The sequence below is a fragment of the Leuciscus leuciscus genome, assembly GCF_965113295.1.
Source record: "Leuciscus leuciscus genome assembly, contig: SUPER_11_unloc_5, whole genome shotgun sequence".
Lineage (NCBI taxonomy): Eukaryota > Metazoa > Chordata > Actinopteri > Cypriniformes > Leuciscidae > Leuciscus > Leuciscus leuciscus.
Genome location: NW_028118542.1, coordinates 609,254 through 631,995, shown reverse-complemented (window position 1 = coordinate 631,995; position 22,742 = coordinate 609,254). Strand labels below are relative to the sequence as shown.

The window sequence follows — 22,742 nt, the reverse complement described above, 5'->3', positions numbered from 1 at the left end:
ATTAAATAAGTAGGCTACTTATGGGTGTCTTGTTCATTATATTTATTTTCATATAAAAGCAACAGAACTTAAATTCCATCCAGTTTATTAGCAACACTGTGCACGAGCGTGAATCCGGTGAATCCCGCGATATCCATCCCCTCGCGTACATTTCAGGCGAGGCAAGGCGCATCTCAAACAAGCCTATTTCTTCAGCGCGATTTCACAATACTACTACTACTACTAATAATAATAATATATCACAATACTGTTGTTGGTTGTTTATACTGTTGATCAAATAAATGCAGGCTGGATGAGCATAAGAGACTTAATTCAAAAAACATTTAAAAATCCAACTGACCCCAAACTTTTGAACGTATGTACAGCAGGGGTCTCCAACCTTTTGTGAGTGAGGGCTCCCTGAAGGGATAAAATAGTCTAGAGGGCTACTTGTTTGATATAGGCTACTCATACTCACTTGCTGCGTTCGAAACCGCATACTCAATGAGTAGGTACTTCATTTCAATAAGTACTTACTTAACGAGCGCTAAAAGAGTAGGTAGGCTACTTTATAGCCAGATCTCGTTGAGTATGAATGCGAACCGGACATCTGCTATGTTGACGTTGTCATGTGACCTACGACGCGTTATCACCAAGCGGCAACCTCCCCGTCTCTCTCTTGAAACCAACACGGAAGTGAGTTAAACTGCAATTCATTAACTGGCCGCTTGGGCTGGCTGCAGAAGCGAGTCAAATCTGTATCTCCCCCATGTTAAAATTACCAACTTTACAGCGGAATAAAACATGTTTACAGCCTGGATCTCTATGTGGCTTTGGTCTATACAGCTAATTTTGCCCTTCATAACAACTGTGAGGGGGGTGAATTTTTTTATAACTCATCCGTTTAGTTGATTAATATTTAAAGTTCTGCATAATTAAGGGTGTGGCCACTTGAGTGACAGATGGATTCCCGCTGATGTCATTGCTAGCTGTTTGTCTGCTGGTTGTTACTACTAGCCGTCACTTCACCTCAGCAAATTTTAGCTGCTGAACTTGCCATCTCTGCAGTGTTTTGTGCTTTTTTCCGGGATTATTTCTTACAATTTAATACACCCATTACTTCGCCCACGGCTTAGGATTCCGTCGTTGTCGTCGAGTATCGTTCGAGAGAACAACCAGCGCTGTATTTCAGTTGTTTTCCTCTGTGAACATGCACTAATGGATGTCTGACAATTTCGTAGCTTTTTGGAGTTTTCAGGTTTAAAAACGTCAATAAAGGCTCGTTCGTTCTGCTCTCACGGAACAGATAGATTATAATATGCTTAAGTACCGTCAGATGAAATCCTGCAGGTGTCGGTGCTTTCTCCGTCCATGCAATAAATGCACATCCATGAATGAGCGCGGATTTTCTAGCGCATTTACTTGAACTTCATAGGCAATATATCTATGGTTTAACCCATTTGAGAGGCGGCCAAAATCAGAATTTAAAATGGACTGAATAAGCTCATCTCTACGAACTTGAGCGATGCCGCGCTGACGGACCATAGACTATAAAAAGAGAGTGACTGACATGTAACGTTAAGCACATAAATCACTGTCACACACACACTCTCAGAGTAATATTAAGTTACTGCATAATAAAAATGCCAGAAGTTTATTCCAGGTACTTTATTATAGTAAACATACATTTTTAGACACTTCATACGTATTTTAATAGGCTATATATTATATGTAATATATAGTAGGCCTATGTCTTGTAGCCTATATTATAGGCTCATAATATCATATGATAAGTATTAACGTAAATTATATCATTATCACTTGTCTCACTAGTCTTAATATAACTATTACTGGTTATTAACTGTATTTCTTGTGAATATCTGGGCCAGTGACAAATAAGGTTTTCAACTGATAAAAAATTCAAAAAGGTTAAAACTGCACATCAAAGTAGTTATTATCTTTATGGGGGTGTTTTTTACTTATTACTAAAATCTAAATTTTAAACAATGTATTTTAAGCGGTTTAACTGAGAATCATGTGACGACACCAGTCAAAATGTCATACGGGATAACGTTAATGCATTTTCTAAATATTACGATATTAAAACTTTTCAAATCAATAATACTTAATGAATATATAAAGTGATGCAGTAAACAATATTTGGAGCACAGAAAAAAATGTTTTGCACAAAAATTTGTGCACGTTCTACGCAATGCTACGTGCTGCAGCGTTCTGAAAGCTGCCAGTTTACACCAATGAGATGAAATGGGACGGTGTATAGCAACAACTCTGTACTTCCATTCCAATTTTTGACTTTTCAACAATGTTTTTTTTTTACAGTTGGATATCATTTGTAGCATCATAAAATCAACCCAGTCTCACGGCAATTCGTGATGTGGTCACGTAATTTAATCTATTTTTTCGTGGCAGGGACACGTTAATTTAATTATTTTCGTAACGGCAGCACGATTTTTTTTAACCAATGCATTTCAATTGGATGCATATTTCGTGCAATAGCACGAATCTTGGGGGACACGTTAATTTAATTATTTTCGTAACGGCAGCACGATTTTTTTAACCAATGCATTTCAATTGGATGCATATTTCGTGCAATAGCACGAATCTTTCTCCCAGTGGAACCGTGTCCTGCAGCGTTGAAATTTGACCCAAAAACTCAAAAAATGATGCCAAGGGGAGTCAAATGGCTGCCCCCAGATCATTTTTATATGGCACTACTGGTTTTTGATGTTTAAAAAACCCTCGCAATGATATCAAAGTGCCCGGCTCTGCGCCAAGTTTTAGCGCGTTCATCAGCGGTGAGTTTAACAACGCATATGTAGTGCAACCGCATTCAGCGGTGAGTTTAACAACACGCAACTGCAGGTAAACCGGCAATCAGAGGTGAGTTTGACCAACACAACGCTCAACTGCAGGTACAACGGCATTAAAAGGTGAGTTTAACAACGCTTCAAGGTCCGAGCAAGTAAGCAGTTTAAGCGTTTTCTTGTCATAGCAACACTGACTGCTTTATCTAGAGCATGCTGGATAGTATTTTTATCGGAGGTTTGTTGATTTTAATATAAATATATATATATATATATATATATATATATATATATATATATATATATATATATATATATATATATATATATATATATATATATATATAAAATCCTGTAAATTAATAACGCTGACGTACGGGGCGATCCCAGGGTCCATTGCGATTTTCCACTTGGTAAGTACAAGAGTTAACTTGGATAGCTGCTACTATTCTTACATTTACACATCAAAAACTGTTTAATTAGGACAAAAAGTTGTGTTTAGAAACTTTTGTAAGCTATCCATTTCATTCTTATGACGATAAATGATAGAAGACTTATAAAAAAAGATATAGCTTTCTGCACCAAAAGATCGATTTTTTTGCAGGCTAGCGAACTTATCTAGCAGCTAATTGAATTCAAGTTAATTTTTGTTGCATATGATCATATAAGGTAGCCTACAATCCTAGGGGAATATAACATTTTTATTATTTCTACTGTTTTCAGAGGATTGAAAGTTGTCCTCCATAGTCCAGACTGCGTCCATTTTAGATTTTTTAATTGAGCACTTCAGTGCTCAAAGTTAAGTTTAGCTGCACCATGAAAATGTTATATTTTATCCATTGTTAAGTAGTTTCTTATGACGATAAGAATCATTGATAAGTTTCGATAAGTTTCATTGTCTTTGTCCCATATAAAATCCTTCCCTCTAAACGAGTGTTTTTTTTTTTTTTTTAGATTCTTCCAACGTTAACTTACCCATTACCCACCTGCTGTGATTAAGTTACCACCACAACCAAAGGCCCTTTTAAGCGCCAACCTCTTTGTATTTGTGCACTGTTTGTGTTTCGGTCTGTCTCTCATTTCTGTCTGTGTCTCTTATCTCTGTCCATCTCAGTGTCTGTCCTTCTTTTTCTGTCTGCCCCTCAATTCTATGATGACCACTACACGTGTCACCAATTGTCAAGATGACAATTACATGGAGGGGAGACGGATGGCTCTTGAAATGAGCTTAGAACATGCCCTGACTGAAGCCAGGGTAGGTGTTTTGGTAACACTTGATTTTACAGTACCCTTGTTACGATATGTTACATGTACTTACTATAGTAATAACAGTTAGGTATGCATAATTACATATAACTAACCCTCAACCAAATCCTAACCTATTCCTAAAGTAAGTACATGTAGTTACTTAATATTACTCAGTACTTAAATGTTTAATTACATTGCAACAAATGACACTTAAAATAAGGTGTAACCGGTGTTTTTTAGGTGTTGAATTTTCGGATGCAATGAAATAGAGTTGGGTCCTATTCTATGTATTGCCACGTACAAAAAACAACTATCCATTGTACCTTAATGGTTTAAGAACTATTTAGCCTATAATAATCACTCTGTAGCTTAGCATTAAACAGTATTATATAAGGCTAATTATATAAGCCTAGGTACCTCAAACTCATTCAGTCTGTGATTGCATCTAGCTGCTCTCAATTGTCAAACATATTTATGAAAGCCAAACTGAATGCACTGATCAAGGATTCTTTGTTGACATTTTTTTTCCTCAAAATGTAAAAAGTTTATGATAAGAGGGTTTTACATTTTGCATCTTTTGTTAAAATAAATTAACAGATCATAATCTTGATCTAATCATGACTTTCACTTCAACCCCCAGAAAGAATCCGAGGAGCAGAGGCAAGTTGCCCCTCCTCCAATCCCAAAAAGGGTGTGTTTAGGGCGTGGCAAGCCAAGGGGGAGGCGTGGAGGGCTTGCCAAGCCAAGGGGGAGGCGTGGAGGAAGGCCCAAAGCCTCATCTACCGGTAATAATAATAGTAATTGGTTATATATCATTGTCAAGATCTAACTTGGTTTTTTCTCTGTGCTGTTGTAGTTACACACAACCAGATTGGGAACTATCTCACTGAAGATCTTCCTGCAGCCAGTCTTGATCCTCAAGTGGAATTTGGTAAAATATGGTCAAATATATTTGAATTATTATGTAATTTTCTGAGGCAGATCCGAAACCAAGGTTCACACAAATCCTGGAACACCTGTATCATTGGAGACTAGATTTAGGGCTGCACGATATTGAAGAAAAGTGCGATATGCAATAACTCATTAAATAATGTGATATGCAATACGATAATGCTTAATGTGTACAATAAACTTAAATTATTTTTTAAATATATTTAATTGTTCCTGTTGCAGTGTTTTACAGTAGTATATGTGTTATTTTTACATCAGTGTAAGATCAGTTTAGGGGTTCAGGTCATCGCACATTAGGGTTATTAAACAACGGAAACTGAATAATCAAATGTAAAAACAAAACACTGCTTAGTTTTCACTGTATGAATGAAATATACACTCATTTTTATTAAAGTTACAAAAGTTAATTAGCCAAGAGCAGTGAGTGATTTTCTCTTTGTCTTTAATTCATGACCCCAGTTATTGCAAGCCGTTGCGATATTTCGATAAATTTGATATATCTTGCAGCCCTAATTGCCATTAATGTAAAATCCTGGCATAAAATGTTCAAACTCGAAAGCTTGCCAGACCTCCCTTGCCTAGTTAAGGGCTGCTAAGCCACAAATTGGCTGGTGATGGTGTCAGGCGTGGCTTAGCGACCGGTCAATTTTAACCCATATCAAGTGCTTATGAATCATCAAAGCCACAAATTATGTCCACAATGGCCTGAGTCCTATTATTGAACCACTTTTTTTGGTAGTTTCAAACACACATTTACTAACTTAAATTTTGTCCCAATGAAATTCCGTCTCAATTTTCAGGTTGATACAATTTACCCTGATACATGTTTCAAAGTATGCTGAATTTGGCCCTGTGGGAAATTTGATTTGAAAAAGTTATGAAATCTGTTACTGAAAGCATTGCCAATATATGTACCCATTATTATGAAATCATGGGTCTGAACAGAAATGGCCCTTTGTCAGTTAAATTATTATTTGTCTTCACAGAAAAAAACATGGAGAGCCTCTCTGCCATGTCTGACTCCCCTGAAATCCCGAGGGCATCATCATCATGGGCTTTCAGGCAGCAGCAAGCCTCACAAAGATGGAAGGAGGCAAGGCCATTCCACCTTAAATGCCTCATCCAAACTCAGGATGTTGGCCAACCATTTTGTAGCCATTGCAGCAAGCCTGCGGTTGTTAGGTGAGATCTCATTAATGTTCTTTCATACTTTGTAGGTTTTTAGAATGCATCACTAATTGATGTCTTCATGTTTCAGATAAACTGCATGTTTATGGTTGAGTCAGGGCTGTTTCAAAGAGTTGTTGGTTCAATGACTAAATTGGTTCATTGATTTTATTCCTAGATGCAGAGAGTGTCTGCCAGACCAGTGGTTCTGTGAAACCTGCGATACAAAGAATCACAGGAGATGGCCACTCCACGATAGGGAGTCAGTCATTGAGGGCTTTTTTAAAGCTATTCCCCCATCCACATATTTTGTAAGAGGGGAGGGAGGATACAGCTCGCACAACCAGGGTAGGTAATTGCAAAACTCTTGTGTATTCTTGTCTACTAAATCTAGTAGGCTAATTTTCTGTGTATCTTTCCTTTGCTAGCTTGTATTTTGCCAACAGTGAGAGTGACTCAAAAATGTCCCTGTGAAGTCCCCAGCATAACGGTGTCACCTGGAAAAGCGGTCATTTTAATTTCCATTAATGGTAATATTTCTAAATTCTGATCTTTTTTCAATATTCAGCTGTTTCCCCCTTTTTTGGCTTTGCTTTGCAATGAAAATAACACTACTCAAAATTATAGAATACATCTTGTCATTATGATGAACCAATAAAAAAAAGACTAATCTGAACTATGCTGGTGTGATTCTACTCAAGATGTAGGCCAAGTGTCTTAAAGTGTTCCAGCTGATTGTTTCTAAAAGCTCAGGTATTCATGGGTTTGTTTTCTTATTACCCAAGGGCGTTATGACATGCACCAGCCATTGTTTGCATGCCAAGCATGCCAGCAGCAGTGGGCTCCAGAGTTCATGGACCTCATAAACAGTGGATACTGGCCAGCTTCTACCAGCTCTTCCACTTTGTATTCCCTCAACCTTTTCAGCAGTGTAAGGGAACTAAAAGTCATCGCTCCAGCACTGTCCAGACAAGCCTTGGCAAAGCTGCTGGAGCACCGTACAAAGTGTGGTGGGCGGGTAAGTGTTCAACATGATAGATTTCTTTACCATATGTAGACGTCTCAAAAGTAATATTTAATATAATGCATCTTTCAGTCAGGACCAGTGTGCGGGGACACGCTGCAGCGCAGCTTCCTCGAGTTTTCATATTGTGCTTTTGAGGAAGACAACATGTCCTGTGGTGCACCTTTCACCTGCCCTGCTTGCACCCCAGACATGCTGGCAATCTCGGTGGATGGCAACAGGAAGTTATACCGGTTTCTCAGAAACGGAAGGTGTATTTTTTCTTCCAGTATAGATTGATTCGATTTTTTATATTCAATATTCAGTGTGGATAAATGTTCTGTTTGGTTTCTTCCTCAGCTCCGACTCTTCGTTTTTTCAAGGGTCATTTATCGCAGAAGACACATCTGTGTCGGCATTTGTTGATGTCTTGCATAAAGCTGTGAAACAGGCAGGTTTCAAATTATTTTTTAATTACTATGTTTTTACAGTCCAGATTGTATTTGCACTGGTTAAAAAACTGCCCTCAGCTTCAAATTACAAGGAGTAAATACAGTATGTTTATAGTGGGTCTCATTTACATCACAGCTACCTGGACAAGGCAGATGTGGGAGCTCCTCGTGGACAGCAGCGAAGGAAACTTCTAAGAGGACCTTCAAGTTGGACGAAGAGGGTATGGAGGTTGCGGTGTGTCGACATGGTTTCCTCCTTAAAGCACTTAACATGTTCAGAGGTGAGATTATAATAAATTGTTTGCTGTTAAATGTAAATTTGTACTGTTGTTATTTGTATGTTGCTTTGTACAAAAGCTAAATAACATAATCATATGGAGAATCATCTCAATTATCACTATTAGTTCAGCTTATACCACTGCTTAGTTTGCTATTATGATGCTCTCTTTAGAATGTACAATAATAAGATATTTGCATTTCTAATACAATTTGTATATCCCTAGGTGAAATCTTTGCCTACCCCATGTATCTACACAAGGAATTGATGTGTTCAAAGCCAAGGTTCATTGCCATGGATGTAATGTGTAAATACTGGCCATATTTACGCAAATCAGCGAACATCCTTCCTGATCTCCAGGGGCTAACTTCAACCAGGCCTTTCTTAAGCGTCATGCACGCTACAGCACATTCGACTAAGTGTGAGGTATGTTTAGTGTTTATTATGTTTAACTTTATCATATGTTTAACTTTTTACCCGATAATGACCGGCGGACATTACATTACCCCTTACATGTCTTCTTCTAGATTACATGGAGTGGCAAGAATCAAGACGGAGCAGGGTCAACAGCGGGGGAGGAAGTTGAACAAGTGAACAGCTACCTCTCCCGCTGTGCCTTAACAACTAAATACATGTCGAAAGGAGGTAATTGTAGTATTACTCTTCTAATGTCATTTTTTTATTGCTTATTGCATGATTTTTACTCAACATTTACTCTCAACAGCACGTGTGGACATGCTGACAATCCAGGCTATGGCCTGGAACTACAAGAAATTCATTACACTACATCGGGCATTGTCTGCAAGATATGTGAAGGTGTGTTCTGTGTAAATGGATTCAATTTGTGTTTATTGTGTAGCTTTGTGTAACTGTATTGTTTAACTGTTGCATTAGACTTGCCAGAGGCTTCAGGAGGAGACTGCAAGTCTAGCGGAGCTTAAAGAAAGCTTGGCTTGCACCGATGAAGCAGTGTGGGTTTCTGATGTGCGGGAATGGGCAGCTGGTGGTAAGTTTGAACCAATAACATGTTTCATTTTGTGCTTCCTCATTGGTGGGGATCATTTAGATCATGATATTTAAGCTGCCTACTGCTTACTATACTTCATGCCACTTTCTCTGTAAGCCTTTTTTTGGCACCCACCCCCTCCCAACTCGTCCTTCTTTACACTATTGTGTTTTTGTGTTGCGTTTCCAGAAACAACAGGTACTTCCCTAGAGAAGTCCATTGAGGGACAATATCTTAACATGAGGCAGCGGAAGCAAGCTCTATACCGGCAAAATGGTATTATTACATTGTCTATAGATAATTGCTCACTGTATTTTTTGTCACTATTTTTACCTTCTGCTTCATGTCTTTACAGATAGCGGCAAGTTCCGTCACCGCCTGCGGAGGAAAATTGCTGAGAGCAAGAGATTGCTATATAAAGACATCGAGACATACAACAGTCATGAGCCTGCCATGGCAATTGATGTCAATGAAGTGGAGCAGTCACTATCCGGAGACAACCCATCCCCAACATGGCCGTGGGAGGTTCATGGCAGCGGTAAGCGGAGTTTCCGGAGACATCTGATTTGTTTTGTAAAGATTCAAGTCAAAATTTGTATTTATACATTTTCTTTACTTCTTTTGTAGCACAAATCGAAGACAAGTTGAAAATTTTCAACAAATCCATGCTGAAAATGAGACTAGAGGAGGAAAGGACAATACTTGTTCAAGAGATGGCCCAGCACTGCTCATGGTTGCAGAAGTTGCAGGCTACTCTTAAAAGAAAGACTTCAGAGGAAGGCAAGTTTCATCTTTCTAACCATATCAATCAAACAAGAAAGTTATGGTGATAAGGACACCATACTTTAACTTTACATAAAAAGAGACATATCTTATTAGAAATCAGTTGAAAAACATTACACTGACCATCTAATTTTGTTGAGTTATCCGCAAAGTGAGAGCAAATGTTCAGTCAAAAGTCAAAGCCAAATATAGACATAACTGTATAAATTATACATTGATTCTTATTAAAGCTACTATTAAAGTTCTCAGTCAAGAGCAGTGAGTGATTTCCTCTGTTTTTATCAACATTAAATGGATAGTTCTCTCTAAAATGTTAATTGTCATCATTTACTCTCTCAAGTTGTTTTAAACCTGAATAAGTTTCTTTTCTTCTGTTGAAAGTTATTTGGAAGAGTCTGGGTAACCAAATCCATAGTATATTTTTTCCTATTGAAGTCATTGGGGACCAACAACTGTCTGGTTACCAACATTCTTCAAAATATCTTCTTTTGTGTTCAGTGCAAGAAATAAATTAATACAGGTTTAGAACAAAATTACAGCGAGTAAATAATGACAATGACTATTTTTAGGTGAACTATCCCTTTAAGGACAAGTGGCTGCATCCTGTTTAATATTACAGCTGTCTCTGTAAGAGCTGCACACGACGTGTCTAATATACACGCATTTGATAAGCAGATTTCTCTCATGTTTCTCGGTTTGCTTTCAGTTTAGACATAGCCAACTTTCTCGATGTCAACCTTGTGTGTATTTGAGAGTATTAACAGAATAAAACTCAAAAGATAACTAGATAACTTTTAATTCGAGTATCAGGCGCTAGTTTTCGCGCTCAGCAAAGCTCATGTTGGAACGTTTAACCGGTAATGAAGGCTTTAAAGCACGTGTAAATGATGACCTTTTGTAAACTCGCTGAACTGCAGTGTCCCATTCCTCTACTTTAACATTTGATGTGAGTATTTGCCGCGTTGTTCACTAGGCTGTAGAGACACACGATATAGGCTACACATATTTCTACAAAAGCAGTCAGCCACTTGCTTGGGGCAAGGATCACAGCGCAAATTTGAACTATATTGAGATATATGCGATATTGTCTAATTCTGTATCGCATTTAAAAATATTAAAAATACAGATTTTTATATCGATATGTCATCCAGCCCTAGTATGTGCCATCCATAAACTTGCACTCTGCAAGTGAAGAACGTCTTGTGGTGCCATCTCAAAGAGGCACTTTCTCGGACCTTTACCATGACTGTTCCCTGCTGGTTGAATGATCTCTGCCTATTTCAACCAGAGCTGCAGAGTCAATAGTCACTTTCAAAAAACACCTGAAGACTCATCTCTTTCAAAAGCACTTGATTTAGTATATTAACATGTCTGTTCTCTTCAAAAAAAATTAAAATTCTGTACTGCGTTAGATCAAACTGAGAAAGATCATGGTACTTGCATATTGTTGTCCTACTGTGGGTTTAACTGCTTCTATTGTCTCCTTTGTAAGTCGCTTTGAATAAAAGCATCTGCTAAATGAATAAATGTTAATGTATGTCATGGTAATTTGGAGTTTTTTTCACTCTTCACTTACAGACAAGCGAAACAAGGGCCTTTCCTGTCTCTGCAGAAAGCGTCTATCTGAAGTTTCGGATATGTTGACCGAGGTGCATCTCCAATACAAGGCTGTTTTGGGCCCTCAGGGCTCTGCTATAGAGCTGGAAGAGGAGAATGAAAGTGACTTCAGCAGTCCAGACACCAGTGAAAATGAAGAGGAGTGCAGGTAATAATAATTATGTGAAAAGTGTTATTTTTTTAATAGCTGTAACTTATGTAACCTGTCAAATTGAATAAAGATAACATTAATACTACATTTGTCTTCCAGAGTTTGAATAGGGACATGTTTAATCTTTACTCTGTTTGTGTCTGTGTCTCTCAGGGAGGAGCTACCGGGCAGGTGTCTGTAATCAATTGATTGCAGCCTGGGCAGTGTGAGGGACTTTCATGGCTGCTATTCTGCTACTGTATCACATTGTTTTTCTTTTTGTTTGCCTTTTTGCCATATAACTGATTACGCCACACTTTTATTTCATACCATATCATTTATACTGATTATTGCTTATTTCTCATTTTTCATCTCATATATTTACTGTAATAAATCACAATTTTTTGTATCTTAATCCACGTGTGGTCTCCCATTTCATTTTGCATGGGCAAAAAGGAGCCTGGTCACGGTTACACTGTTGTTCCACTTTTCTGGACTTGTAAGGTTTATATATGAGCTAAAATCACACCTTACACATTCACTGACTATAGCGCTTTCTAGAAATGAAATTTTTTTCAATCTTATGCTCCGCCTACTGACAACACACAAGCAGCTGGAGGTCCCTGAATCAAAATATGTTCCACATGCTGGCATTTCATGAATTAATGGGTGTACCACTTGTATACAAGGTGTTACAAGTATATCCGGTACATCAAGCTTGCCACAGCTGGTAAGGTCAGTGAAATTGGGTTTATCTCAAAACACACCTCTTTATAACATAATAATCAATCAAAATATAGAAGTTTTAATGGTTTGTGTATGATTTCAGAACTTTTGTTGACTGACATATGTCAAAATTATGCTCTTTGAACGGTTGTTGTTGAAGATATCTTGTGCATCATGATTCCCACAGCACCTAAGATGAGCATAATTAGGTTTATTTCACCACAGCACACCTTTTTATATCATAATCATTAAAAAATATGGACGTTTTAATGGATTGTGTATGATTTCAGAACTTTTCTTGATCAATTGTCAAAAATATACTCTGAATTTCATTACATTTATTATACAGGAAAAGTTTAAAGTAACAGTTAAGTCACCGTCAAACGGGCCTGGCTCAGTTTAAGCAACTGGTTTACAGCAGGTTCCTGTTCTGCAGCAACATAAAACAATGAACAAGCTCAGTACATTTTTACAAGACATAGATATAAACTGAACAAAGTACAGGCCGATTCAACAGTAAAATACGTGTTTAAACAAATTAGTGTGTGCAAGTATGACTATCCCGGAGAAATAGTTTATATGACTTTTTAAAATGTATGATGGAAGATAATGAATGGTAGTTTTTTTTTTTTTTTTTTTTTTTTTTTTAATTACGAATAAAACATACATCAAATGTATATGGTAATACAGAGCAGCACTACAGGCATTAAATAATAATACATTTAATTTGTTTGATTGGGGAGACAAAGAAAATGTGCAGTGTTGGGGGTCCTTCAGAAGCATGGTAAACACTGCCATAGAGAGTACTGTTGCAGTAGTCCAGTCTGGAGGTGATGAGGGCATGAACAAGATTGATGCATTGGATAATTAGTTCAATATAGAATATGGGGCTATGCATGCAGTATGATGCACCAAAGTAAGCAGGAAGATAGAACATGTCTTAATTCATATGAATAGACATGCACAGGCTTTTAGCATATGGGTAATGGGTTACAGTTTACATAGTCCCATATTGTAGATTGTGGAACCAACTTTACAGGTGGTACATTTTGGCCTATTTAACACTGAAGGTGGCTTTTCGAAAAGCCTTTAGCCTGTGACAATGACTGACTCTAACCCTAACCAGAGTAACCCTGTGATTGGTACACCGAGTCAGTTTAACAGGTTTGTTGGGTTTCGCTTTATCCAGTTAGATCTAAGCTTACACTGACTCCTGCTCTAAACCTAACCAGAGTAACCCGGTGGTTGGTACACTGCATCTACTCCTGATTTACCCAAACCAGAGGAGTCTGGATTCTGGCGTAGCCTTTATCTATTTCTGCTCTAAAACTTACCCATAGTAACTGTCGAGTGGTGCCCTTGTCCAAGTGTTTATGGGGTCCATACCCGATCCAATGGTAGAATCACAGAAGCACTGTGATTTTATACCCATAGGGCAGATAGGCCTTTCCCACTATAGTTCCAAAGTTCTAACCTAATAAGGTAGTCAGACAAGCATTGGCCACTTCTTTCCTCGGGAGGGGGAAGGGCTGTTGTAATATCCACAAAAAACCTAACTCTAACCCTAACTCTATCTCTAACCCTAACCTTCTAACCCTAACCCTAATGGTAATAATTTACTTGGTGCAAAGAAAACTTGTCACAAATAAAGGTAATTGATCAATAGAATAACTTGTCACAATTAAAGGTAGTTGACCTTTAAATAAGACAATCAATTTAGACAAGCATTGGTCACTTCTTTCCTCAGGAGGGGGAAGGGCTAAAAAAAACCTAACCCTAACTCTATCTCTAACCCTAACCCTAACCCTAACTCTATCTCTAACCCTAAGCCTAACCTTCTAACCCTAACCCTAATGGTAATAATTTACTTGGTGCTAAGAAAACTTGTAACAAATAAAGGTAATTGATCTATTTCTAGAATAACTTGTCACAATCAAAGGCAATCAATCTATATTTTGAGAATTATTAATAAAGCTGATCAGCCTCACAAAAACATGCACCGGCCAACACACTCCTGCGATCTTCCTAAGGAAGGTGTTGCTTTATGAAAAACCTAACCTTAACCCCAAACAGTTCTGTCAATGGTTGGAGAATTATTTGGGAACTGGTTTGTCCTGAAAATTACTGTCCATATGCTGTCTGAGGATTCGAGTCTGAACCCTTGACTTGCCAAAGCAGGGGCCTGTAGGCTTCCATATATGGTAGTTGAACAAACTCAGGGTTGCAGGATTACTTTCGAGTTGACAAAACCAAAACAATTCAACCAGGCTTTGTTGGTACCATGATGCAGAACTTATGTGTGACATCAGTAGCGAACAGCCAATCACATGCTGTGAAATAGTGAAACTGCGATTCATTTCTTGAGAGAAACAGCAAAATTCACTTTTTTTCCTACAATTTTAAGAAATTAAACAAATTTACACAGCAAGGAGAAAATAGCTGTCTATAAAAGGACAACTAAAAGAAAAGGTCTCACTACTTTATATTACTTTAAGTAAAATTTGTAAAGTTAGTTATTATGGTTGACAAAGGTCTAGTAGTCTGAACATGCAGTCATTTTATTGCTTCATTTATTGATTCTAAAGCATATTTATATTACCTTTATATAATAAAAATTGTACCTGTGATTGGTCAAGGGTATAATAATTACATAATATTTAAATCATACAAAAGTGTTTTATTCTAAATTAGCATTACTAAATGCCAGACGATTTTGTCTTTAAAAATCATTTGCTATGTACTGACTATTAATTTGGAGTATAAAGAGGTGGAGGAACTTTATCGCATCAGACATGTGACACTTTGCCCTCAGCTGATTGGCCAAACTTCAGTCTGAGATCTCGAATCCAGAACACAACCTGCACAGGAGCAGGTTAGCTGTCTATATGCAGAGTAAGATACTATGGCGACGAACACCGTTTAAAGCCAATCTTCTTTCATAGTAGGCTACCTAAAACCCAGGGTTGGCGGAAACTAAACTGAAACACAGCTGGCTAGCCACCTAAACCGGCTTCATGGTCTACGTTAGGCCCCACTGGTCAGCTGTGAAAATATTTAGCAAAACATATACATCTGAATTTATTTTACAAAATTGCACATATCTTTATGTTTTATGGTCGTGATTATTGTTCATGACATGCTTATAAAATTGTACTGTATCTCTGCATATTACATGCCTGGTGTGTGTGTGGCAATATTATATATGATATTTAACCAGATAGCATCTGAGAAAAAATGTTACTGCCTCTGGACCCCAGGTTATCGTAGAGCCCATCAACGGTGTAAAAGAAAATGGCACATTCAAAAGAGCTTGAATCCTTAAAACACTAGTCAGATCTTTCTGAAATGTGTTATGCTATTTTGCCTACTTAAGATATGGTTTATAATTATATCGGTTATTGGTCCATTTCTTTATGTTATATGAACCACATAATTTAATTACACACGATTAAAAGTTTTATTATACAATATGTATATAAAAATGTCTACTTCTGACCCCTGTTGCTAGGCAAGAACCTGTACAGCTTGGCTAAAGAACAATACACAGGCTGCATGAAACAACAGAACCTTATAATATGCATTGAATGATAATGCATAAGAATCATGAGATTATCATCACCCAATTATGCACTGAGTCATTGTTAGAAGTAAATAATTTTTATTGTTACTTATGCTTTGGATTTTCAATACATGAACATTCAATCAGAGGAAGTGTGTCCACTCCACACACATTGGGAAAACACCTGCAGTAATGGGAATAATCTATTTGACTGTAAACATTAACAACCATCAAATAAACTCAGATCACAAACTGCACAACTACCTTTAACAATAAAATACTGTTAACATACTAAATTTAAAAGCTATTCCATATTTATTAATGTATTGCATACTACCGGTCATTTCATTTACAGACATTGCTTCTTTTAATTAATTTGTACTTTGTTGAATGTTGTCTATTTGAAAGGGACAATAGTATGTCACAATTATCTTATGTATGAAAGTGACAAAAATATCTCAATATTTAGCAAAAATTGAATTTAATATACATTTAATAGAAACTATAAGCTGATGAAAAGTGGACAGGTGTGTGGAGTTGTGTTTAGGCTTAACAGGCTGTTTGATTGGAGAGCCCTGTGCTAAAAGTGGCATGAGGTAGAAGCGGCACCACCACAACCACCAATCCATTGTCCACTGGAACATTCTTATCGTCTTGGGTCTTCTTTTTGGGCCATTCTACAGTCTCACCACCATTATATAACAGGAGAGCCTAAAAAACAAATTGGAAAAACATAGATTTGTGCCCAAAATTCCAGTCATTATTGGGAAATAAGTCCTTTCAGAATGAATCAAGACCTGTTCGCCTTGTAGGGAGTTATTTTCAATATAATGACTGGCATTCTACACATGATCCCTTACTTATTAAATTACTACAGTCATTCACAGACATAGTATTGTGTGGCTGTGAAATGAAAGTGAAAGATGTACTGTACTTACCAAGGATCAACGACCAGACAGTGTAGTGGTACTTATACAGGGAAGTGGGACACGAGAAAGACCGGCTTCTTCAGCTTGCTTCTGGAGGGTGGAGGGGGGGGGGGGGGGGGGGGGGGGGGTGGATATGTAATGATCAGCTGACATTTTACAGAAGTTGGTAAAGTAAAAAATTTAGGAGGTTCAACACAGTACAATACTTACTTATCTACCTTACCAAGGACCACTGATGGAACTGAAACCAAATAATGGAGTAGGACCACATCAGCCTATCAGGAGCAGTGACTGGTAAAACATCAGTAAAGAGGACAGGTGTAAGGTCATTTAAACCACCATGAATATACAATTTCAGCTAAATAAATCACACACACAATCCACCAAAACAATCGCAAATTTATAATTATTGTAAATAATCACACTACATCACCTTCTATTGTATGAATGTTGGAAAATGTCAGGTTGGAAATGTGTTTGTGATGACCATTATGGATATTGCACATTCCTTTTAAATTATTTACACTGTCATCCGTGAGGGATTTTTTTTCTCAAATAAATTGCATCTGACTTACAGCATGTATTGAAGAGTCTTCATAGAGAGAATGAAGAGTTCTGCGTCCATTTGTGAACACATTTTGCTTGGTTGAATAATTTACTAACCTCTTGATAAACCACATATCAAAAGAAGAACCTGTTTCTGTATGGAGTTAGGCATTCTTGAATTATCCAGTTCTGAAATGCCAGAAAATGTTGAACATCTACCTTCTTCAACACAGTGCTTGTAAACAACACTTTATTTTGAATAGAAATATAACAAAATTACTATTATAAAATGTTATTGAAAATGAAATGTACAATGAAAAATAAATAAAACTACATATATTACAAAATGAAAAAACTTAAACAAATGACTCTTTGGGCTCCCAAGTAGGAGTCCACTTTTTCCCACTGAAAATACAAGGGAAAGAATGATGTTACAGGTGATATTTCAGTTATTAGATTGAGAATGTTGACTTTAAACACTATTGCACATTCTTCAAAACAAGTTTGACTTCAAAACATGTGTAAGAGTGAGAGTGAAATAGAGAGTCAGAGCAGACTATTTCTGCATTTGTCATATAGTAGAATGCATACCATGCTGGACAAGGCTCCCAGTCAATAAGTAATTCTGTTTGGCCCTATGAAAGGAACAACAATACATGCTTACAATTTTTTTTGCATCAGGCCTTGGTAACAGCCGCCATGCTTCCAGTTTCATGTTTTACCATGATATTTCAAGTATTTTAGTTAAGAGACTGTAGTATATACTTTATACAATATTTACATTATTTGACTATTTGCCATCTTTACTTCTGTGATTGACAGGTTTTTTAAATTAACATCTTGACTAGGGCTGAACGATTAATTGCATTTGCAATAAAATCACGATATGATGAAACGCGATTTTGTAATCGTAAAAGCTGCGATTACACCCTGGTCACGTGACACGCGAGAGTAAAGCAGTCTGCACTACAGATGAAGCATCAACTTGGCTTTGCTTGATATGTTAACTTACTCATGTAGTGTGCGTGCTCGCCCGCCGGTATTTTCCTTACAAATGCTCTATTAAGGCATCATATGTCTTTTGGAATGTATTTGGCTTATATATTAAAAATAAAAATAATGAAAACCATCCACAGAAGGCTTTCAATTTCAAATAGACTACTCGCACGCGCTTTGTGAAGAAAGCACTCGCACATGCACGTGAGCGACTCAACGTCTACGTGGTTAAATGTACTTGCATCTCAAAATGTTTTTATGGAGCAAGATTAATGTAAACACAGTTAGAGTTATATCTTAAGTTATTAAACAGATAAGACAAACCACATTTTATATTTTTAAAAGAGATCTGTGCATTAGTGTGAATGAGCAAAAATCCCTTACAACTCTTGAATGGAAAACGTTTAGACAGCCAAAATACTGAAAGCACTCTTTGTTTATTGCTTGTAATGTTTTTTCCCCCCTTTAATATTGATAGCTTTTATGTTTTGAAGCTAGTCATTATATAGGCTAGACTATTTTAAAATTCTTAACATGTAATTGTAGTTATTTAGTTTTTTTATGTGTAATTGTTTTTAAAAGTAGCCTACTTATAAATAGTTAAATAAATATTTTAAGTTTTATTAATAAGATTAATTAATAAGAAAAAAAAAGTTGATCGGCTTATGAGGTGCCTAAAAATTCCCATCCATATTTTACAATGATTTATTGCTTATCTTTGTATCTTTGTTGAATAATAGAAAAGATAAAGAGCTTTAAAAATAATTGCATATTAAATTTCAATCGCAATATTGTTAAAAATAATAGCAATTCGATTATTTTCCAAAATTGTTCAGCCCTAATCTTGACCTTATTTTGACCTAAATAGAACAAATAAAGAGTAGTATGGTGTTCAGTTATGCATGTCTTACCTTTCTCACTCTTTCTCTCAGAGCACTCCTAATTGGAAAAACACCTAGGCCTGTGTGGTAGGAGCAATCTGAAGGCATCAAAACTCAGATTAGGAACAGAACAACATCATTAACATATCTAGGTCAAGCATTCACTTCAAAGTGATCAAATATCAAGTCTGAAATTTAAAATTACTTTTTTGTTTTTTTTTGCTTTTATCCATTTCTGCCTCTGTGGGATAGAAAAATACATATATCAACTCAAAAAAGGTTCATCATAGAATTTATTACAAATAATAATATCATTCAAAAAACCTGACAAATGCAAAACATGCCTGACTTTCGCTTTCTCTTCCTTGTTGACCCTGTGGTTTAAAAGAAGTGAGACACTAAGTATATAGTGGCAAACAATTAAGGACTGTCTATGTATGTCTTTTCATACACGTTCATTAAAACAGGCACACATTCACTTGCTCGGTCATACACATGCACAAAAACAAACCCTCAGGTGTAACCTATGTCATACCACAAAAATTATCATGAACAACACCCAACCAGAACTAAATCAAACGGCTGAGAAGTTGCCCAGCAAAATTGCTGAAAAAGTTGATGGATATAGTACATAACCATACTCTTTCTCAAGTGTAATAACCTCCATTTTAACAACTGATATCATTAGCTAAGCTTGGCCAAATCACAGGAGTACTGAGGCCAATCTAAGCCTTAATGATTTCAGTTGGAGACAAGTAGCCTTTAGCTTACATGCTAGTCGGCCCCTCCGACTTCAATTAAATTAGGCTAGTGGATATGTCGAACTAGGATTTTGCATGCAAATACAAAAAAAGATATGTCCCTCCCTAATCTAACGCTCTGGTAGACAGCACGTGAGCAAATTAACCAAAATACTGTGGAATGTAGCTTTTAGAGCTTTAAAAAAGTTAGCTGTGTTACCTTTTTTAGGTAGAGCGTCGTCCGGCCCCGCCTCCACGAGGCCTTCAACGTCCGGCCCCGCCTCCATGAGGCCTTCAGCTTCCGGCCCCGCCTCCACGAGGCCTTCAACGTCCGGCCCTGCCTCCACGAGGCCTTCAACGTCCGGCCCCGCCTCCACGAGGCCTTCAGCTTCCGGCCCCGCCTCCACGAGGCCTTCAGCTTCCGGCCCCGCCTCCATGAGGCCTTCAGCGTCTGGCCCCGCCTCCACGAGGCCTTCAGCGTCTGGCCCCGCCTCCACGAGGCCTTCAGCGTCCGGCCCCTTCTCCACGAGGCCTTCAGCTTCCGGCCCCGCCTCCACGAGGCCTTCAACGTCCGGCCCCGCCTCCACGAGGCCTTCAACGTCCGCCGCCTCCACGAGGCCTTCAACGTCCGGCCCCGCCTCCACGAGGCCTTCAACGTCCGGCCCCGCCTCCACGAGGCCTTCAACGTCCGGCCCCGCCTCCACGAGGCCTTCAGCTTCCGGCCCCGCCTCCACAGTATCTGGTCCTGCCTCCCCTGAGGTGCCCTGCTCGTCGCAGGGGGTGAGGGTCAGGGTGAGGACAGTGTCCTCACTCGCCTTCCAACCTGTTCAAATTTGATTAGAAAAAAAAAGAGAGTATGAATGAGACTGAACTACAATGTATTATAAAAAAAAATCAAAAAGGCAGATGATTTGACATTCCCGTAGACAATTTTAAGACTATATTTCTTAGCATGTAGCCATTTACATATTTCTGAAAGACAGGCAAAAAATTAGCTATAGGCTATTTTTCATACTGAATGCAAGTTTACATGAGTTTTGTTAAGGCGTGATTAGCTATATGCGAAACAATGGGGAAAACAGGGAAACTTGGTACAACATACACCAAATATCAAACTGACATATAAAGAAAACTCAACTATGTTTTACTAAATTTTCAGACTACACTTAGTAACCTATATTAACAGGGCTATGTATTGAATGTGGGTGGAATTATAACCTTAATATACCAGAGTATTGTTTATTTTTAGGATTGACAAGGATATATAAACGATTGAAAATCAACTTTACACTGCATGGCGAATGAAAGAAAAAATACTGTACATATCACCTGCACAAACCAGCTCGTAGAAGGCCACCATTTTGTTTAGATGTTGCGTGGCCAGTGAGTCCAGCTCACACCTTGGGGTGAGGGAAGTTATTGCAGGTTTTTTCTTCCCTTTACCTTCCTTCTGGAGGAGGAGGAGTGGCTTGTAGCCCATCGCATGAAGCTTCTCAAGCTGAAAAGACATTTATTTGTACAGGATTAAAAATGTCTGTTATCAAAAAATCTGAGTGTAAATTCAGTTTGAGGCAAGACTTGAAATTTGTTGTAAGACCATTGACAAAAAACTGTACATTACTGTACATAACTTAGTATAATATTATGTCATATTATACTAAGTTTATCTGATCATATTGACTGAATTTGAATGCACTATTGACCAGCAAAAGCAAAATTACTATGTCAAAATAAATGAATTGTCGGTTGTCTTTTGAATGTTGTCAGGGATTCTGCATTCCGGATGACGGTGGGGAGATCATTCCACCAACATGGATGTGAATGAGAATGTTTTGGAGAATAGTTTTTTGGCAAAGGTTACTTAGTTCATTAATATGCCTTTCAAGTTAACAGTCAGTGACTTTAATAGTTAAATCTGCTGGCCTGTTCCCAAAAGCAAAAAAAAAATTGAACTCACAAGGGCACTGACTCCACACTTACCCCCCGATCCCCAGAGTTTCTTCTACCCACCTAATGTGCAATGTTTAACATTAAATATTTTTGATAACACTGATATTATGTGCAATTTTATTACTGGTAAATATTTAATACGTAGTATGTTTGATACAATCAAAATCATGCAAAAACATATTTATCTTTCTATTTAGCTTCTCAGAACTGTGCACCTACCCCCCCCCCCCCCCCCTTTTTCTTTTGAAAAACATTTTTTTTCCTTGTTGTTACATTTCTCTTACGTACATGTTGACACTGGAAAAGGACTTGCTTCAATCTCGTTGTACATGTGTATAATAGCAATAAAATACATTATATTCTAAAAAATCTGTTTGAAGTTAAACTCCACTTTTAACATGAATACCTAAATTCATAATTCATATTACATGAATGCCATGACTACATTAAATAATGGTAAATTATATCTTTCAGAAATCTGATTTAAATCACTCTTTTCAAAAATAAAAGCATTTGAAAAATATATTATAATCTTCTGTCAAAAATGTCACTCAATAAATGTGGCGACCCATATTGAAAAAGGTAGGGTTGATTGTACACACCAAAATGATGGCTTCATCTTTCATGGCTGCCTCATTGTGGTTTTTTTTTAGGTTACCAAGCCACTCCCCCTTCTTCCTGTCAAGTGCCTGCAACCTCTTATTTAAACGTGCCTTTTTTGGCTGCTCTGCCCCACAGGCCTTACAAAGTTTGATGGCACAGGGCATGATCTGGGGGCAGTTGGGACATTTTTTTAAATTTGACACCATGTTGTCTGAAAAAAAGAAAAGAAAGAAAAAAGAGAATATTATTGAAGTATAATATGACAATATCATGTCTTTTCTATATCAAAGGTTAATATCACATTATTAAACGACATGCAAATAGGAAAAGTTGAGAAAATGTTTGTGATCTAGTTAGTAGGCTACACTAACACG

At 37.5% G+C, this 22,742-nt stretch overlaps 1 protein-coding gene and 1 long non-coding RNA gene across 2 annotated transcripts; one reads left to right on the top strand and one right to left on the bottom strand.

Moving 5' to 3' along the window:
* Positions 1 to 4,796: 4,796 nt before the first annotated feature.
* Positions 4,797 to 11,822, top strand: LOC309510238 (uncharacterized protein). Its single transcript, XM_082191260.1, has 18 exons — positions 4,797 to 4,837; positions 4,909 to 4,983; positions 5,990 to 6,185; positions 6,349 to 6,518; positions 6,599 to 6,700; positions 6,956 to 7,188; positions 7,267 to 7,445; positions 7,534 to 7,624; positions 7,762 to 7,906; positions 8,129 to 8,328; positions 8,430 to 8,547; positions 8,627 to 8,718; positions 8,797 to 8,908; positions 9,098 to 9,184; positions 9,264 to 9,446; positions 9,536 to 9,688; positions 11,270 to 11,456; positions 11,613 to 11,822. The coding sequence occupies exons 3-18, from the start codon at positions 5,998 to 6,000 to the stop codon at positions 11,638 to 11,640; spliced, it is 2,268 nt and encodes a 755-aa protein (XP_082047386.1). The 5' UTR covers positions 4,797 to 4,837; positions 4,909 to 4,983; positions 5,990 to 5,997; the 3' UTR covers positions 11,641 to 11,822.
* Positions 11,823 to 16,318: 4,496 nt separating this feature from the next.
* LOC309510239 lies at positions 16,319 to 16,942 on the bottom strand. Its single transcript, XR_014210274.1, has 3 exons — positions 16,863 to 16,942; positions 16,662 to 16,742; positions 16,319 to 16,434 (listed from the first exon to the last, which is right to left on the bottom strand). It is a non-coding gene; the product is annotated as an uncharacterized lncRNA (long non-coding RNA).
* Positions 16,943 to 22,742: the final 5,800 nt, after the last annotated feature.

What these genes read in the sequence shown, in the direction of transcription:
- LOC309510238 (XM_082191260.1), top strand. Translation starts at nt 5,998, where the DNA reads ATGGAGAGCCTCTCTGCCATGTCTGACTCCCCTGAAATCCCGAGGGCA. An exon ending in GCGGGAATGGGCAGCTGGTG is followed by an intron (nt 8,909 to 9,097) that starts GTAAGTTTGAAC and finishes TTGCGTTTCCAG; the next exon opens with AAACAACAGGTACTTCCCTA. An exon ending in AAGAAAGACTTCAGAGGAAG is followed by an intron (nt 9,689 to 11,269) that starts GCAAGTTTCATC and finishes CTTCACTTACAG; the next exon opens with ACAAGCGAAACAAGGGCCTT.